The sequence below is a fragment of the Aythya fuligula genome, chromosome 1 (genome assembly GCF_009819795.1).
Source record: "Aythya fuligula isolate bAytFul2 chromosome 1, bAytFul2.pri, whole genome shotgun sequence".
Lineage (NCBI taxonomy): Eukaryota > Metazoa > Chordata > Aves > Anseriformes > Anatidae > Aythya > Aythya fuligula.
Window position 1 is genome coordinate 164,651,379 of NC_045559.1, and position 18,856 is coordinate 164,670,234.

An 18,856-nucleotide genomic window follows, 5' to 3' on the forward strand; every position below is an offset into this window, starting at 1 on the left:
CTTGTTCCTCCTTGTATCACCTAGATCCATTCTTTCCCTTGTCACAGGTTTCTTCCCTTAACATAAGCCTCTTGAAAACACCAGATGCTCTTTTTCTGCAACACATCATGTAGCCCATACCCCAATGCAGTGACACCTCAGTCTGTGAGGTGACCCTCTCCCATTGACCCTGACCCACTGGTAGGTGCCCCCTGGTCCATGGGGCTGAGGCTCTCCGGGACAGCCCTGGGATGGTCCATAGGCAGAGGCTTGTGTCTTGGACTGTGTCACTGGGGCTCCCCCACTGTCCTTGATCCTCAGATCTTCTTTGTGGGAGGACTTGGTCCTTTGATGAGCTCATGGCTCCTGTGAAGAGCCGGGAGCAGCAAGGGCAGAGTATTGCTGCAGCAAGGGCAGAGTATTGCTTGGGGTTGTCTACTTCCAAGTGCCCTTCTGTGGTCCTTTGTGAGTGCGAATGTAGACATTTTAATCATAAAGCAGTATTGACTAAATGTACAATTGCACTTATTTTGGAAACACTGAGTTAAAAAAGGAGTTTTAATTGCCAGCTGTCAATGAACATGCAGCTGTTGGAAACAGCTAGCGAGCTACTACCCTTGCGTGTATAGGAAAATAAAACCAACTTATTTTTCATCTTGCACAAATAGATTCTGAAGGATGTCAGAGATCAAATGTCAACATATAACTATGATAAGCTGGATAATACTGGATGCTGTGTCCTATAAAAGGGTCTGAACTAATTTTTTTCTAGTAATAAACCTATAAAACAAGTACAGATACGCAAAATTCTACAAAACCTTTCTGACATATTTTAGTGTAATTAAATGATGTAAGAGAACTTTAAAAAGTTTATATACTTCTACCAGTATACTTTTAAGAGAATTGCACCAAATTTTTGTTTTGCTTATTGCTGGTTTTGAAACTGCAGTATAAATTTTACAGACTATATGCATGTATTAAAAAAAAAAAAAAAAAAAAAAAAAAAAAAATTAATATAAATTCTCTGTTTTGATTCCTGATGTGAAATTCCCCTAGAACTGGTATGCAGTCTTAGGAAGAACTAAATTAGAGGAAAAAAAGACTTTATTTGTAAGGGTGCATAATAAAGACCTATTCTTTACAAAGAAGCTATCTAAATGCCGACATTTGACACAAAGAGAGAATTTCTATATTGGACACTGGTAATCTAAAGCACAAGTCTTCAACATCTCTCCATGAGATAGTTTTGCCTCTTCCATTTCCTTTGATTTTCCACTGAAATGGTCAAACATAGTAAACTTTGTCATTAGGTTCTGCCCCAGACAAATTTGGTGGAAATGCTAATACAACCATGTATATATTCTTCGGTGCTTTTTCCCTAAACTTTTTCATTTTAAATTCTAATTGAAAACAACTACATAATGCTCTGTAAAATGTCTTTTGATAACATACCTCCAGCTTTCTCTGATATTTCTCACATTCTATTTGGCATTGTGAAAGATTCTTAGCTGTTTCTTGTTGCATGAGTTGAACATGTTCACTTTCAAAGGACTTTAACTTACTTTGGTGAAGAAGTTCAGCTACTTTGCTTTCTGTGCCAAGCTGCATTTGTCTATACCTAAAAACAGAAAAAATAAAAAGTTTTGGCAACTCCAAAATTATTCAAAACAAACTTAAAACGCATGCTGGTTCTGTTCTGAAATTTATAACTGATATGAAATAAAAAGTATTTTTAAGAATTTAGTAAATGTTAGTACCTTTACCTATGGAACTACTGTTGCCTCTATTTGAAGCATCATTAGGGAAATTCAATATGATAACAACAACAAAACACAGAAGTAGAAAACTCAGTCCATGGCTTGGCTGAGTATGTTGATAACGCAAAATCAAATGACAATGACCTTACAGTATACCTTCATTTTAAAAAATGTTACATCAACGCCAATTTTGTTTTCAGTATACAAAAGTATATATTCCATACCTCTAACACTGAAATCTTTTAGAGGACATTAGAGAGATACCATGGTATTAGCTGTTGTCTCCTATCTTCACCAGTAAGTGTTATACATAACAGGGAGAAGTGGTATTAGACCTCAGTGATATCAAGGCTGAATCCCTTTTAGGGTATGATGGGTATCTGCTACACTGCTTTACCCCATACCCAAAGATGGGAAGAAACATCAGACCACAGCAGTTTATTAAATTCCACAGTCATTCAGAACCACAGGTATGAAGACTCAAAAAACAGGAATGAAATGTATTTTTGTTAATATATCTGTAAGATTGTAGGTGACAGATAAGTAATATTCCACTTAGAAGTGGAATTCAGTTTATCTACTTAACAGGCAATCTCCAAGAGGGGTAAAAGTTTGCTAATGGAATACTAATTTACTGGACTGTAAAAAAAAAAAAAAAAAAAAAAAAAAAAAAAAAAGAGGCTGATGTGAATAACAGTAGAAAACATTATGAAGCCGAGCATTAAATGCCCTATGAACTTTAAAGGAGACATATGCAAAGTAATACACCACCATTGGAAAAAATGATTCTAACCACATGCATAAAATAATGAACTCCTAACTGACTTCTCATTCAGGAATGAGGTTTTGGGATTATACTAGATAATCCATGAAAACTTCAGCTCAGTTTTAAATAACAGTTTAAGCCAACATTTGGTGAATTACTATGAAAGGAAGAGAGAAAATACAGAAATCAACACATCACTTTACAATTCTACACTGCTGCCTGCATAATGAATGTGGAATACATTTCTCATAACTCATCTTACAAAGAATAAAACAGAACACATAAAGGGTCAGAGAAGGGTAATAAGTCTTATCTTTGACAACTGGCAGTGGCAGCATGAGGAAGAAATTAATTAAAGAAGCTAGGATGCTAGAGCATGGAAAAGAGACGGTGTAAGGCAAAAGGAGAATTAACAGAGGCCTGTATCCTGATGGAGAATGAGAGTAGGAATCCATTATTCACTGTATTTTCTGATAGATGAATGAAGAGGCATCTAATAGAGCTAGTGGATGTAGAGTGAAGACAAAAGCCATTCTTCACACAGAATATCAAGTGGTCTGCAAAGTTCCTTATCGTAAGATGCTATGGATGCTAGAAGGTAACTTTTACTCAGGAGACTGAACAAACACTCAGAAAATAAATGATTTGACAACTCTTAAAGGCAAGATGGTGCTTCTCACACAGAAGCCACTTGACAAACTACGTGAATGCCAGATAAGCCTTTACTCTAACCCAGTATTGCTGTTAACTCCCATTTGTCAAATAGCATTGCAACACAACTCTACCCTACTTAGTACCTAATCTTTAGGTAGGATTGAGAGTGTTTAACAAAAACAAGGAGATTAGTCAAATATTTTCCCTGAGGATTTCAGATCTGGGAATGTTTCTAAGGCACAAAGAGGAAGCAATTTTCACTGGAATTAACTTGAACAGAACAAACAGGTGTCATTATGATGTCCTTCAGTCATTCTGCAGACATCTATGTATGAATAAACAGTCCAGTGCATGAATGAGATTGTTCCCACACAAGCTGCGTGAGCAGAGACTGGAAGTTCTGCCCACTGAGCTCATGAAAACCGCTCTTTTTAAAACAATTTTCTTCTTCAATAGTAGCATGACATTTGTTCTCAGACAGAACTGCTAAATGCCCATTATCTATGTGATATTGACTGCTGTCAATTTTGCTTGAGGCTGGTACTTTAAGCATTTCATCATTGCTCCCTGACTGTATGTTCGTATTTTCATTTACCACACAAAAATAGTTCCAGCATGCTTATGTTCTCCATACTTTGTACATGATTGGCTGCAGACATGACAGTGAATCTGTTCTGCTAAGGACATCGTTTACAATCCTGGGAAGACAATTTTGTTCCAAAACGAGCATGTCTTCACAGAGATACATGTCATCCAGCCATCTGATGTGCAATGCAGTGCACAAATGGGGTTTATCTACAAGTCGCATTTGTTGACTTTAAACAACGAATCTGTATCTTGTGCCCTTACAGAAAATAAATGGCTGTGCTTTCCTGTAGACTGCTTCAGACCTTAAATTAGACTAATGTTTAATGATCTGTTCCGTATAGAGCTTACACACTGGAAACTTGCATTAACAGAAGTTACACATATTTCTCTGCATTTCTGATATTTTTTTTTTTTTTTTTTTTTTTTTTTTTTTTTTTTTTTAAGTATAGTCAGTCATCTGAGTGCTTCCAGAGCATGCTTATTAACACTACCATGAACAGTAATTTCTGGGAAGAAAAAAAAAAAAAAAAAAGTTTGTACTTTGGAAATTTTAAGTTGCTTATATGGGCATGATCTGTTTTTACTGGTACAGTTATGAAGAACATAATATTAATTCCACTGGCAATGATTTTTGAGATACAAATTAGGGTACAGTCTATGAGTACCATATATAACAATTTTGTATGCTTTTTGTCAACATAATTGCATCCATGGTATGAAAAGCAACACTTCCTTTAATGACAGAAAACATCTACCATTTTTCCAGAGCTGGTAAAGGAGAAACTGTTGTTAACCACGTAGGTTTTCTTTTGACCTTACTACAATGTTGAGCCCCCAACAACTCCTCCACTGTAGCACAGCATTCAGAGTTTCCTTGTCATATTTGCTTTTACTTGGCCAGATAGTATCTCTGACTTCTTGGCTAATATTGCAGCACAAGTGTGGGTGCATGTGACATATAGTCATGAAACAATATTAAAATGCATTTCTTATTCTACCTAGATGGTCTCTACGAAAAACAGAAGAAAACAAAACCACCCATGCTTTAATACTACTCCAACGGAAGGGAAAAAAAATAAAAGAGAGGCATGTGGGTGTACAGGATTTTTCCCAACCAAGAAATTTTAATAAAATTGATAAAGTGAAAGAGTGGAGTTTTGTCTCATAAAAGAGTAAGGTTGGGAATGAAAGCGTAGCTAAGCATTAAGCTAATGAAAAAAAAAGAAAACAAATAAAACAGATGACAACAACAACAAAATAAACAAGCATGTAAGAATCATGTGAAACGAGGTTTCAACTTCAGAATGTCTCTTATGCCATTAGGATGACCAGGCAGTAATACCTGAAGTTTGCTAATGCAGAATGACACAAGGATTATCAAAAAGATTATTTTTAGAGTAAAGTAGAATAGAGAATATTCAGCAAGGGACTTAAACTCTGGTTTCTAAGAATGGTTTTAAGATTCTTCTATTGGAGAAGTTTGCTTTTGCAAATAGTGGGTAATGATATATTTAGAAACCTGCACACATTGAGAGTAAACTGAAAGATTTCATGGTAAACTCATCACAAAATGGACCTTGATGTAAGTGGTACGATCTAAGAAAAGTACACTTCTCCAAATAGTCTCTGTACCTGAAGAAAGAGTGATGACCAACTGTTCTTTGAATGGGGAGAACTACAAGACACATCCAATACAGCCCAATCTAACAGTTATATTTGGAAGGTTTTTGTTTTCTTTTATCAGATATGCATGTACAGGGAGATTCACTTAATAATAGTACCAACAAGCATTCCATATGTACTAGGATAGCAACTCTAATCTGCTTTTACCTAACAGGAATAGACTGTTAACTTCTACCGTCTATCCTGTAGACAAAGCTTGAGATGTACTTCAAAAGCAGATCCAGTTGAATAATGAAGTACATGGGAAGACAACTAGATTTGTAAAATTAAACAATTTCTAGTATTAAGCTTGTTAATAGGAAAGAATGACAACCAAGTAAATTCTATAAAATAATACATCTTCCAAAGGAAGTCCTACTAAGATTATACAAAGCTCAGCACCAACCCTTTATAATTTTGAAAACTTGATTATACCAACCCAAGCCTCTTTAGGATATATTTGATACATTATTTTCAAGTTTAAAAATGAAAAGTAAAACAAATCAAAACAACAACAAAACAACAACAACAAAAAACACCTACAAATGATGAAATCATCCGGACTTCACAGATGGGTCAGTTCCAGGTCTCAGATCTTTAAAGTAATTACAGCATACTCTCCTATTTTCACAAACATCTGTACTTTGGTTCACTGCCAAATCTGTAAAGAAACCTAAATGCTACAGATGTTTCCTCCCTAACCTCTCCTATTGCAAGGCTCCCCCTTCCAGCCCCAACATGTCCTCTAATGTTCCTGCCCTCCTCCCTCTCTGTCCCAGCTCCGACCCTGATTTCTCCTGCTTTCCAATTCTGTTTTCATTCTTTCTACTTGGGGTATCTGTTTTTATTCTCACTTTTCTTCTAGCCTACTCAGTTTCCATTCCTATCATCACAGTCTCCATCTGTATCAGTCTTCATCTGTATCTTCACATCTCATCCTGTATCACTCCCAGAGTTTACACAATCATGGAAACACAGAATAGCTTGGGCTGGAAGGAACCTTTAAAGACCATCTAGTCCAATCCCCCAGCCAAAAACAGTGGCATCTTTCTCCATATCAGGTTGCCCAAAGTCCCCTCCAATCTGACAAACACTTCCAGGGATGGGGCATCCACAACTTCCCTGGGCAACCTGTTCCAGTGCCTTGCCATGTTATTGTGAAGAATTTCTTCCTCACATCTAATCTAAATCTATGCTCCTTTAGTTTAAAATCATTACCTCATGACCTATCAGTACATATATTTATAATAATTCTTCCTCCATCTTTCTTATTGAAAAGAGGGAGGCCCTTTACAAGCCCCTCTTAAGTACTCAAAGATTGCAACAAGGTCTTCCCAGAGTCTTCTCTTCTCTAGGCTAAACAACTCCAAGTCCCTCAGCCTTTCTTTGCGGAAGGTACTCCATCCCATTGATCATTTTTGTGGCCCTCCTCTGGATGTAGTCTAACATGTCCATGCCATTCCTATGCTAGGGGCCCCAGAGGTAGATGCAGTACTCCAGGTGGGAAATCACAAGGGCAGAGTAGAGGGGAAAATGAACTCCCTGAACCTGCTGGCCATGCTTCTTTTGATGCAGCCCAGGATACAATTGACTTTCTGTGCTACAAGCGCACATTGCCAGCTCATGCTCAATTTGTCTTCCACCAGTACTCCCAAATCCTTCTCTGAAGGGCTGCGCTTAGTCTGTTCATCTTTGTACTGATGTCTAAGATTGCCCCAACCCAGGTGCAAGACTTTGCACTTGGCCAAGTGGAAAGCATCCCTTCCTTCTATCATATCAAATGCACCACTCAGCTTCATGTCATCCACAAACTTGCTGAGGGTGCACTCAGTCCTGCTATGTCACTAATAAAGATATTAAACAAGTACCAGTCCCAGTATGGACCCCTGAGGGACACAATATATCAATGATCCCTCCAGTTTTGAGACAATCCTTCAGCACCCTTCAGCATCTTTCATCGAATTCTGTCCTTACTTCTTTCATGATGAGGCTAAATCACAGTTTAACTTCCTCACTTTTTGCAGCTGAGTGACTGTTATGGCTTCCTCACTTCCAAAGAAAACAACACCAAGTGTAAAAGCACAGAACAATTTTCTTTGCTCTTCATTCTGATGCTTGGAGTCACAGAAGGAGTAACAGCAGAGATTGGTCTAAATTAAATTCAGGCATGTTAAATGCAGCACATACGCTGTCCATACACGTGGCAAACTGAGATTCCATTTCAAACATGGGTGCTCAAAGGATCTTGTTGTCACTGTTTCTCTTTTTGATCCTCAGTACTAAAAACTGGTTGGCTTGTTTCTGAGCAATAAGAAATTTCCCATGAACTGAGTTCACACGCTACCCACCAAGCAACTGAAAATGTAGGAACTCTGATCTTTAGTTAGTCTGATCTTTAAATGCTTTGATTGCTCAGTTTCTGAAGCACTGAACATCAATCTGATGCATTACATATATGGCTGGTTTCATAAACCAAAATGTCTACTGAAATAATTACTACAAAATGGCAAAGAAAACTGTCATTCTTAATTTAAACACAAGTATGCCATGGAGATTCTTACATCAGCCTTGCAGGCGTTTTCAGTCTCTTCTACCATTTATTAAATGCTTCATTAATGTCTGTCAATTATATGAAATTATTTCTAATATGGACTATAATAATAATGCACCCAATACCAACAAATGTATTTTTAAATACTTCCAAAGAAAGAAAAAAAAAGTTCAGAGTATAATGATCAAACAGAAGATGAAGCATGCCACCTACAAACGGTTAAACAATGAAAAATATTTGCTGAAAGAGTTTTTACGTAAAATTTGTTTTCCCCAAATAACATGCTTAGAGTTTTATCCAGCACTGTATTCTTGGTTTAGATTGTTCCTCAAAAAAAAAAAAAATCCAGAAACATACGGCTTAAATGTTAAAGGGTAAGCATGATTTAACATGCAAGTTCTTGCCAGATGTTACATTTGCTTCATATCAAGTAATTAAACATGCAGTACTTTTGCATGTGGTTTAGTAAAATCTGTTTGAGAGAGAAAGCTTAGAAGCTTTGTTTAAAGCTGCTTGCTTCAAAGCAGATTTTTCTGTTTTGCAGCATTCTAAGCATTTGTTGTATCTTGGTCTCTGATCCTCATTCTCCTGAAACAACTTCCTTAGAGGCAATACTTCCACATACTATTTTGCAGTCTGTAGGAAATCGTAGCTCCAAACATGGAGATCCAGCAAGATAAACAACTTTTACATTACCTCTTGTCTCAGGACACCTAAAACCAAAATTACTTACTTATGCAGTAAATGGAGTTACTAGGATCTATAGTACAGTATGTTTATATACTATGCAGACATGTATGTATGTCTATATACTATATAGATCTATATACTAAATACTATAGATACTACATGTACTATAGGATCCTATATACTATAGGATCTACTATAGTATAGGTAATATGTAGGATCAATATATGCTTTCTACCCTAAATAGACCAATGGCCAGTATACATTATGTTGGAACCATTTCTCAGCAGCATCCAATGTGAACATGCATATTTTCCATGTATTCTTGTGCCTTATGCCACAGAAAGAAACAGGCTAGATGTGGCACAGACCTTCGCACTAACCACTCACTAACATGACTGGTGAAGTACAACCTTAAAGGGAGAGGGTTATGGAATGCACATATAAAAGCCACATCTTGACAAATTACTATAAAGGTAAATAGCTTTTTAAGCTGCTTATCTTTACGCGTATTCTCTTGAAAAGCCAGCTTGGGTGAACTAATTACCGTGATCCAACTCTTTAAAAATTGGAAGAATGAACTTTAAAGATGAATCTGCTTGAGATATATCTGCTAAACCATTCCAGCTTACAGGGACTGAAATCTACCTTTGTTTCCTTGTCCCAGGGCCATGCTACTCTACTCCCTTTCATTTGACTTTGACCCTGTGAAATTTAAGATTTGTCTCTGCATCATGACACAGCTTCAATAGTGTTGGTGGAGAGTGCTTCAGCCTAGCCTAGCCTAGCCTACCCCTGCTGTACTCAGGAGCTATATTTCAGTCCTAAGTATTGTATAATAAACCCTCACTGGGGAGTTCTCTCTCAGCTCTGGAGTTCTGATGGATGCCGAATCCAGTCTTCCACTTCCTGAAAGCGTGCACTTACTTCCAGGCTACTGTATACAACACAAGCAACTCCTGTCATGCTTTTTTTCTTTTAATGAAATGAGATGTGTTTGCTGTTCTGTGTTAATTCAATACTGCTGAGGCATACACTTAGTTTGCTCAGAGTCGCTTACCTGGGCATTAGCCTGTTATTACTTGATTTAACTAATTAGCATCTTGATGGAGTTTACTGTTTTGTTATTTGATTCAATGAAAAGAACCCATGACATTTATTCAAATAATTAAACTTCATCAGTATAGAGGCATAGTACAACAAAGTTAACAAAAATAAAGTATCTGAAGAAACTAATAAGCAAGTAATAAAGGGTGGGATAGAACTCCGCTGTTTCCACCACAAAAACTTTTTTTTTTTTTAGATAAACAAATAGGAGAACAGAGTCACCCAGCTAATTTTTTAGGATAACTAATAGTAGTTGCTTTTCTCTTTTCCTAGGCAATAGTTTAGTCAAGATGGGTTTTCATTTATGTTTCTAGTGATGACTATGAAGCAGTGTACAAACTCAAAACATCAGTATACAAGGTTGGTCAGAAAATATCTACCAGATCAGGTATTTCAGGATAGGTAGGAACAAAGGTATTTAGCTTGTGAATCCAAAATGGAAATCATCATCTCACAGGATCCCTTGAATAAAACCTTAAAATAACCCCAAATAAAGGTAGAAGATTCCTCTTTTTCAAAGAGGAAGGTTATTAAATGCGCTCTCTGAAACACAGTGAAGAAATACCAAAGGGAACAGCTTCACAGACCACAGACAACAGAACAATCTAAAACAAAACATAGCCATCACTGACCCTCTCAGCTCACAACTGGCATATTTGCATACATTCCTTTCATTGAACGTTCTGGTGCAGTAATTGTTCGAGATAGTAGCTGAAACATGTATGATTGATAAAGAAGAAAAATTGACATAATTATCACTAAACTACCAAGTTTATGTGGAATTGCTGATGTAAACTATCAGTTAATGTTTCCAACATACTGCCGAACATTTCCAGGGAATAGTCTTTGTTCTTTTTCTTTAATTAGTCAATTCACACCAATGATGTCACAGTTAAAAAAGAATATTGCATCCAAATAAACACAGGCATGCAGCAGTACATACACACACACAAAAGCCAAACTCATGTAAGAAATTGTAAAACAAGCATTGCCACTGCCAGTACATGTTTTGTCTGATATTTAAAAAATATCATAACTCACAAACTTCAAACCTCTGCAGATACTGAAAAAGAAGGTAATGAAAGCTTCTGGTATATACATATTGGTCAAATCTAAACCATAAACAGACCAAAGGGAAGGAGATTCAAGGAAACAAACTCTGGATGTTCATGCTGACAAAACTTGCTACATTTTCTATTCATTTACATGGTGCATATTATGAACACATCAATCTATAAATTGTATACACTTCCCTCTTTTTTTTTTTTAGTTTAAATCTCCAGTCCCTTTGCTATTCTTTCTACAAGCTAGATTGTATAAGCAGTTGACATCAGAAAATTAAAAATGGATTGCAAAGATACTTTGGAAAGAATATTAGGGGTCATGCAATGGCTATGTGGATATGCTGTCCCGCAGAACAGGTTGCAATTGATCAGCTGGAAGGGACATACAAAGATCATCAAGTACAACTGCCTGGCCACCTCAGGGACAAGCAAAAGTTCAAGGGTGTTATTGAGGGTGTTATCCAAATGCCTCCTGAACACTGACAGGCCTGGGGCATCAACCACATCTCTAGGAAACCTGTTTCAGTGTTTGACCAGGCTCATGGTAACGAAACTTTTCCTAATGCCCAGTCTGAAACTCCACTGGTGCAGGTTTGTGCTGTTCCCATGCATCCTATTGGCATCAGCTCTTCCTTTTCCATCTCCCTGTACACAAACTACTAGTGAGCAAAAGGTGATTAACTGTCTCACCCAAATTTAATAGAACTTTTATAGTATACTCAGACTGAAAGATTAACATACAATGGACTGAATCATAAGATTCAAGTCACATTTTGCACCCTACAGACATCAACAATTCCAGAGTTTGAGAAAAGAAACAAATATACATCAGTAATCCTATCCTCTGCCTTCCATGACAGCATTTATTGTCTGTTGTTGTACATGCTGCTATTATACTATTTAATAGAAAATTCATAAACATAATATTATATGTAAATATATATAAAAATATAATTAGTGCATGATTTTTAAATCCATCTCAATAAAAAGAGAAAAACCCTATGTTAAATGATGGACAGAACAGCAGATACATAAGTGACAACAGCAATAATGAAACATCTCTTTTCACTGAAAATACAGCCAGCTACAAACAGAAGAAAAATGTTTGGAATGCCATATAACTCCTTAAACAGTCAGAAATGAACAAGCAAATTTTTAAGCTCTGAATTCCACAAATCTGATTACTGTATGCAATTAACAATATCAAAATGAAACTTTTATCCTGTGCAGTGATGAAAAAAAGGAACTTTTCTGGAGAAAAAAAAAAAAAAAATTCATCACTGAAAATTCCCAGAGAAGGATGGGGGGAAAAGTGAGAAAGTATGAACAATTGTTCTGAGGTATGGGCTAACTGGAAGGCTATCTGATAAAGCTCTTTTGACATCTGGAAAAGAAAAGATGCAGGTAACTACTGTTAGTGCTGAGAGCAGAGAAACTGCTTTCCCCTACCCCCCATTTTCCCCACTGAAAGTCTGGCAGAGTAGGTCAGAAGGTTAGAGTTTAAACTGCCAGAATTTAGCAAGTGACTGGTATGTCCCTTAATATCACATGTAACAGGTTTGATTCCCTGATAAGCAGGGTTCAAAGTACAGGCATACCTTGTTATCTGTCAAGGATGTGCTCCTAAAAGTGTTATGGTTAGCAATCATGGGGAGGAAAGCAACTTTTCCCATAAAATTTAATATACAGGGTGCAGGGAAGGGGGTGTCTTGGCAGTGACTTAAGAAACATGCAAAAATAAATATGAGGCCAGCATATTGCTGTATAATTTTCAATTTATTCCCCAGTAAAATTATCAATAAAAACAAAATCTCAACAATGCAAATACAAAACAGGTATAACTCAGGTTGGAAGGGATTTCAGGAGGTATCTAGTCCAACATCCTTGCTGGATGGCAAGTACACCAGCCCTGACCATTCTCAAATCCCTCCACTAGATTTCCCCTAGATTACCACAATGCTATTTGTATTGAATTTCCCCAAACTAGACATCCCTTTATGTCTTGGTTATACTCCTACCAAGACAGCCCAGGATGCTGCCGGCCTTCGCTGCCAGAGTATGCTGCTAGCTGACACTGAGCTTGCTGCTTACAAAATGCCACTTGTTCCTTTCAAAGACACAGATGATGATGTGTAGTCACACGCAAGATGCATTCGCTTATTTGTTTACTAGCATTTGGGTGCAACATAAAAGCTACCAGAATATTAAAAACCATGTATCAAAGGCTACCATAACAGCACTGCAAGCAGCTGTTTTAAACTATTGTACTGGTAAAATACGTGGATTTACAATTGTCTTTCAGAACTTAAAAGAACTTCCATTAATCCAACTGCAGGTCCTCAGGCATGCTTCGGTGCAACAGGGCAACACAGGGAGTTCTTATTAGAAGAGCAAAAGATGGAAAGGCATGATAATGTTAACAGTTAGCAGAGAGGGGTATTACCTAATGCAAGGATACTGAAAGGACTGACAGACTAGCAATGGATAGTGTAGCATTGCTGTATCTTTCTTCTTTCAGCTCTAAGATATGTGAAATATTCTCTCCTATGTAGTGATAACAACTGGAACTATATTAACATTACTCTTTAACTGGAAAATGAAGGAGTCAGGGTTAGGATCTTTCTTCATTCATATGACCTAAAAAAAGGTAGTGCTTGCCAGCTACATTTCAGCTTTACAGATAACTATTAAATAATAAAATATTATTTACTAACCAGTTTATTACATGTCTTAAGATATAGATATCTTTGTGTATCATTACCCAGATAGGAAACATATATTGCTTTTTAAAATATACTGTATAACTCCTTCAAACCAATCAGAAAATCTTCTGAAGATATAAAATTAAACACACTTGGACAATAGCATCAATAGTATAAGAGAATATGGAACAAACTCTTACAGCCCAGAATAAAATGAAGCAGGTACAGTTATAAAAGGTACTTTCTATACAGAATGTACCTTTCTGATATTCAGCACACTCTTAAAAGCTTCAAGACGAGTAATAAATGAACCCTGAATAGATAAATCACCACGGCATTTATGCCACTAATAAAACAATCTCATTTCTTTTCATTTCTAAGCAGAAAAAGTTAAATGAATCTATGTTTTCAATTCAGCAGCCTGTCCCAATAAAGAAATTCTTGTTATCAAATTATCCCATATTGCCTACTGAGGCATGTAAAAATGAAAACGTTTTTAAACTGCGATCCCTTACTGAAACAAAAAAAAAAAAAAAAAAAAGTTAGTTTTAAAGATGAACTCCAACCTATTTTCACTCTCAGGCAGATTTGCTTTCACAACATACTCTTTCATATTTCATAAGTTACATGATAAGATTAACAAAAATTTTACAGAGAGACACAACTTTGCCTTTATACAGCTTTTCTACAAAGTCATTCTTTAAGAACAGTAGGATTGTGGGAAGCAGTTAAAATATAAAAGACAAAATCAGGGTCTGAAAAGAAGAAAAGGAAGTCAGAATTCATGAATTATGGGGACACTAACAGGCTTTGCAATAAAAGTTTTATGGGTACCTGCTAAGAGTCTTAGATGTAATATAACCGTTACCTGCCTTCTGAAAAGCCAACAGCAAAAAGCACTGAATTTTATTTATTTTAGAGCATATAGAATTATAGAATCATTTAGGTTAGAAAAGACCTTTAAGATCATCTAGTCCAACCTTTAACCTAGTACTGCCAAGCTACCACTAAACCTCATCCCTAGGCACCACATCTACCCATCTTTTGAAGACCTCCAAGGACAGTGACTCAACCACTTCCCTGGGCAGCCTGTTCCAATGCCACACAACCATTGCAGTGAAGAAATGTTTCCTAATACCTAACCAAAACCTTCCCTGGCACAACTTGAGGCCATTTCCTCCTGTCCTATCACTTGTTGCTTGGGCAAAGATACTGACCCCCATCCTGCTACCTCCTCCTTTGAGATAGTTGTAGAACATGGTAAGGTCTGCCCTGAGCCCTCTCTTCTCTGGCCTAAACAACCCCAGTTCCCTCAGCCGCTCCTCATAAGACTTGTTCTCTAGACCCTTCACCAGCTCATTGGCTTTCGTTGGACGTGCTCCAGGGCCTTGATGTCTTTCTTGTAGTAAGAGGCCCAAGACTGAACACAGTACTCAAGGTGTGGCCTAACCAGAGCTGAGTATAGGGGGATGATCACATCCCTAGTCTAGCTGGCCACATGATTTCTGATACAAGCCACGATGCTGTTGGCCTTCTTGGCCAGGTGAACACACTCATATTCAGCTGATTATCGACCAATACCTCCATACCCTCTTCTACCAGACAGATCTGCAGGCACTTTTACAGTTTACTTATATAATTCTTAGACTCGCCAAGTTTTCTGTTTCTCTTGTTTCCTCTAATTATGTCCAGCTCTCTTCTCTATTCCTACATCTTTATCTTCATTTTTGTATTCATCCTCCTCCTCTTCTCATTTTCTCCATTCCCTCTCAAAAGTTAATTCTTTCTTCTTCTGAATTATCACAATACCTGCACTAATCATACCTGAGAAATATCATTTTCCTTTTCATTCTTGTAATGAACCTGAAAACGAGCGTCTGTTCTTTTAAGTCTTTTCCCCTGATGTGACTAGGAAAACAAGACACTCCTGATCTCCAAATGTTCTCTTTCCTAGCTGAGCACATGGAATCTAAAACATTTTCTTTTTAACTTCTAGATTGTGGCATATCAGACCAGATACCTTTTCAGCGTGGGGCAGAAAAAGAAAGCTCCAACTCCTCTGTGTGTTCAGTGCTTGTATCATTTCATTCCTGACATCATCCCTTCTTTCTGCCAAGAGCCCCAGAATTCTGTTGTGCAACCAACAAACAAACTGAAGATGTGATCCTTGTACTCATCAAACAGCTGCCAGAAAGTTCTCTTACAGCCATATTGTTAACATTAACACCTTAGATCAAGGTAGAGTAACCCATTCACTGAACAATATGTTAAAACAAGACTTTAACCCTTCATATTCTTTCAGTTTACATGAAAGACTTCCATTCACTGGAGACTTCGATATAGTTCATTTTCTTTTGAAATGTGAATAAACTTTTCACTATGACAGTCACCAGTTCTGTGTGAATGCTTAGGTCATGACTGAAAAACAATCCAGTTACTACTGTAGTTTAGTTAACCTCATTTTGTGTGATGTGTAAGTCTTTTGCCTTCTTTATTACAAGAAGGTTTAAGTAGATGGAGGTGTTTAATATTTTTCCATACTATTTTTAACTTTATTCCACTCTCAACTCCATTCTCAGCATTCCATTCTTCTTTTGTTAAAGCCTGAACCAGGTTGGAACCAGACTCTAAGCTTCATCTAAAACCACTTAATAGGCTAACAGTTCAACTTGCCTTAATTCAAAATGGAGCCAGTCTTTCAGAAAACACGTATTTTGGGGGTGAGCGGGGGAGGATGAAACACTTATAGGTACGTGACACCAAAGCACACTTGTCTTAGCAATACTAATAGGCAACACAGCCAGATACATTGACTGCTATTATATGAATGGGATGGAGTTTGGCCTGTATTTTCAGTTCTTCCCAATTCCAGAATTCCTCATAACCATAAAAGGACATCCAAAGGCAAGTAATAAATAGAGTGGTCTGTAACTATTTATATAGAGAACACACCTTGGAGAACTGTCACGTGTAAATTTGATTTCTGCTTCAGAACATCCACTCCACAGAATCATCTAGGTTGGAAGAGACCTCCAATATCACCTAGTCCAACCTCTGACCTAACACTAACCAGTCTTTGACTAAACCATATCGCACTCTGCAAGTGACTTCGAGCTGTACACCCTACAGAAACACCATGAGTCTGGGTAGGGGTTCTACTGAGTAGGGAATCTCATCAGCATTGCCGAATTCTCATCCTGAAAGCAATGTGAAGCCTATGAGTTAAAAGGCAGCAGTGTAAATCTTATGGGTGAACTTGTTTTTCTGGAACCATCATTATGACACAGGCTCTGCTAGATTTTCATGACAAAGATCAGAACTTTTCCATCCAGTAAGAAAGCTTTGAGACATCAAGGTGCCATAGGATCACTCTGCCCCACGCATCAAAGTATTTTAAAGTTTTTAGTCTATTAACATAAAATGAAACTATGTCAGCTATGCCAGCTGTGTAGAACTTCACTGCAGAAGAACAAGAGAGAGAGAAATTCTTGTTGCCTGACAGAGTTAAAGGACCAAACATTTCAAACTGCTGAACATAATGAAGAACTTGTTACATTACCTCAAAAGAGGTCAGCAGCCTAGCCATAAAATAAGTCAAGAACCTAACTGACTTGGCTACACACACATTAATGAATGCTTCCTCATACCAGGCTACCCTATACCTATGATGAGTAGGGAAACTAGTTCTGACAACTCTCCCACTGCTAGGGGAGGGATCTGAGGCTTATATGTAAAAAAATCTGCCCCTTTTTCAAAGCAGAACCGTTAACAATGCCATCAGTCTCCTGGTATGCATATAGAAAGTCTTAGTATGAGAACTTTATCAGTTATATTGTCATTTGCAGAGTCCCTCTGTTATATGGTGTTTGGGATTTGCTGATCAGCAAGAGCAACACACGAAAAACTCAGTTTTCCCACCAAGGAAATTGAAAAACCGTCTCAGGTTTATTCTTGATTTGTCTAAACAAATTTGAAGAGAAATATTTATGTTTCCTATTGGTGTCTTATGTAAGTTGATTAACCTTGCATTATCCCCAAGTTTGCTTTTTTTTTTTTTTTTTAAATAACTTTAAATCATCACCTCTCACTTCCTTTCAGCTGGAAACGAGCAATCTTATTTACTAATACATTCAACAATAATTTGATGAAATAATTATTAGATCAGTGAGGAGATCTCATTTTGACTTCTGTTAAAAAGTGATATGAAAGTGGTGTTAAGCCATTATTATCCATATAGTGGTACTGAACTTACAGGTAGAGCACTTGGTGGATATTTTTTCCCTATCCTTAAGTTCCAGGCATAGGGATGTGTAAACTGTCCACCAGAGCAGTGCCTTACATGAACAGATTACTGGAATGAAATCCTTAGATGAGGCAAAATGTCTCTGCCATGGTAGTGAAGATTTTAGGAAATGAAGATCAAAACCAATTTTACTTAAACTAAAAGTGGGTCTCACATTTTTGCCAAGAAGCAAACAGACTCTTTCAGAGGCTACTTCCAGAATTTTCAGTAACAGCTTTTGTTTATCAATGCTGTAGTCCTTGACCAAAATGTCCATTTTCCCTCTTCAAAGCAGAGAAAACAAAAAATATGAGAGTCAAATTTGCCAATTAGAAAACTACTGGGGGAGGCGATACCCCTGGAGAAGTGAAGAAAAAGAAGCAGCAGCAGACTTCTGCACTTTGTGCTCTGTATCGAAAGGGACTTAGGACGAAAATGCATGTCTGTTGATTGTAAGTGACATGGATGAATACTGACAAGCAAAAGGAACTGCCTTTAGACTTGAGTGTATGAATGTCTGTATCTGGAAGGAAACACTGGAGGAAATTCCTGTTTTATTAAAATCTGTTACTTCTAGATATGTACTGCTAAGATTTGTAATTTTTATGACCACATCAGGATTTCAAAAACTCAGGACCTTGAATAATAAAGAGCCTTTTTCAAGACTCCAGTCAATACATAAGCTAAGCTGAACAGTATATTATTAGCCTTTGCTTAGCTTTGTACTGAAACTAATAATAGTATCTGAACTGACTAGTTTTTAAATCAGATCAAATACATCCGAAAAACGCGAACTGTGTACATGTAGTCTTAGGCACAGCCAAAAGTAACACAGATTAGCTTGCCTGACCCATATAAAACACAGGACTTTCCTGAATTAATTCTTGTCTGAATTAAAATATGTAGGTAAGAGTAACAAATACCTGCTCTGAGATACACAGCTATCTTAGATACATGTCAAGTTCTAAACAAGGATTATTTTGAAGTGTCCTGTGGCTTAATCTGTTTCAACCATTTTCTTTGAACTTTCAACATAAATTTACCCCTTCAGAGTAAT

General features: G+C 37.1%; 1 protein-coding gene across 2 annotated transcripts in view; it reads right to left on the minus strand.

Annotated features, from left to right (window-relative positions):
* The window catches only part of PIBF1 (progesterone immunomodulatory binding factor 1), a 120,160-nt gene that overhangs the window by 49,897 nt on the left and 51,407 nt on the right, over positions 1-18,856 (minus strand). For both annotated transcript variants that reach the window (XR_004254537.1, XM_032207741.1), the window contains exon 11: positions 1,432-1,597. Coding sequence is in view for 1 of the 2 variants with exons in the window: in XM_032207741.1 (XP_032063632.1) it covers positions 1,432-1,597 (166 nt within the window). In the remaining variant the exon portion in view is untranslated. The remainder of the gene's footprint in view (positions 1-1,431; positions 1,598-18,856) is intronic.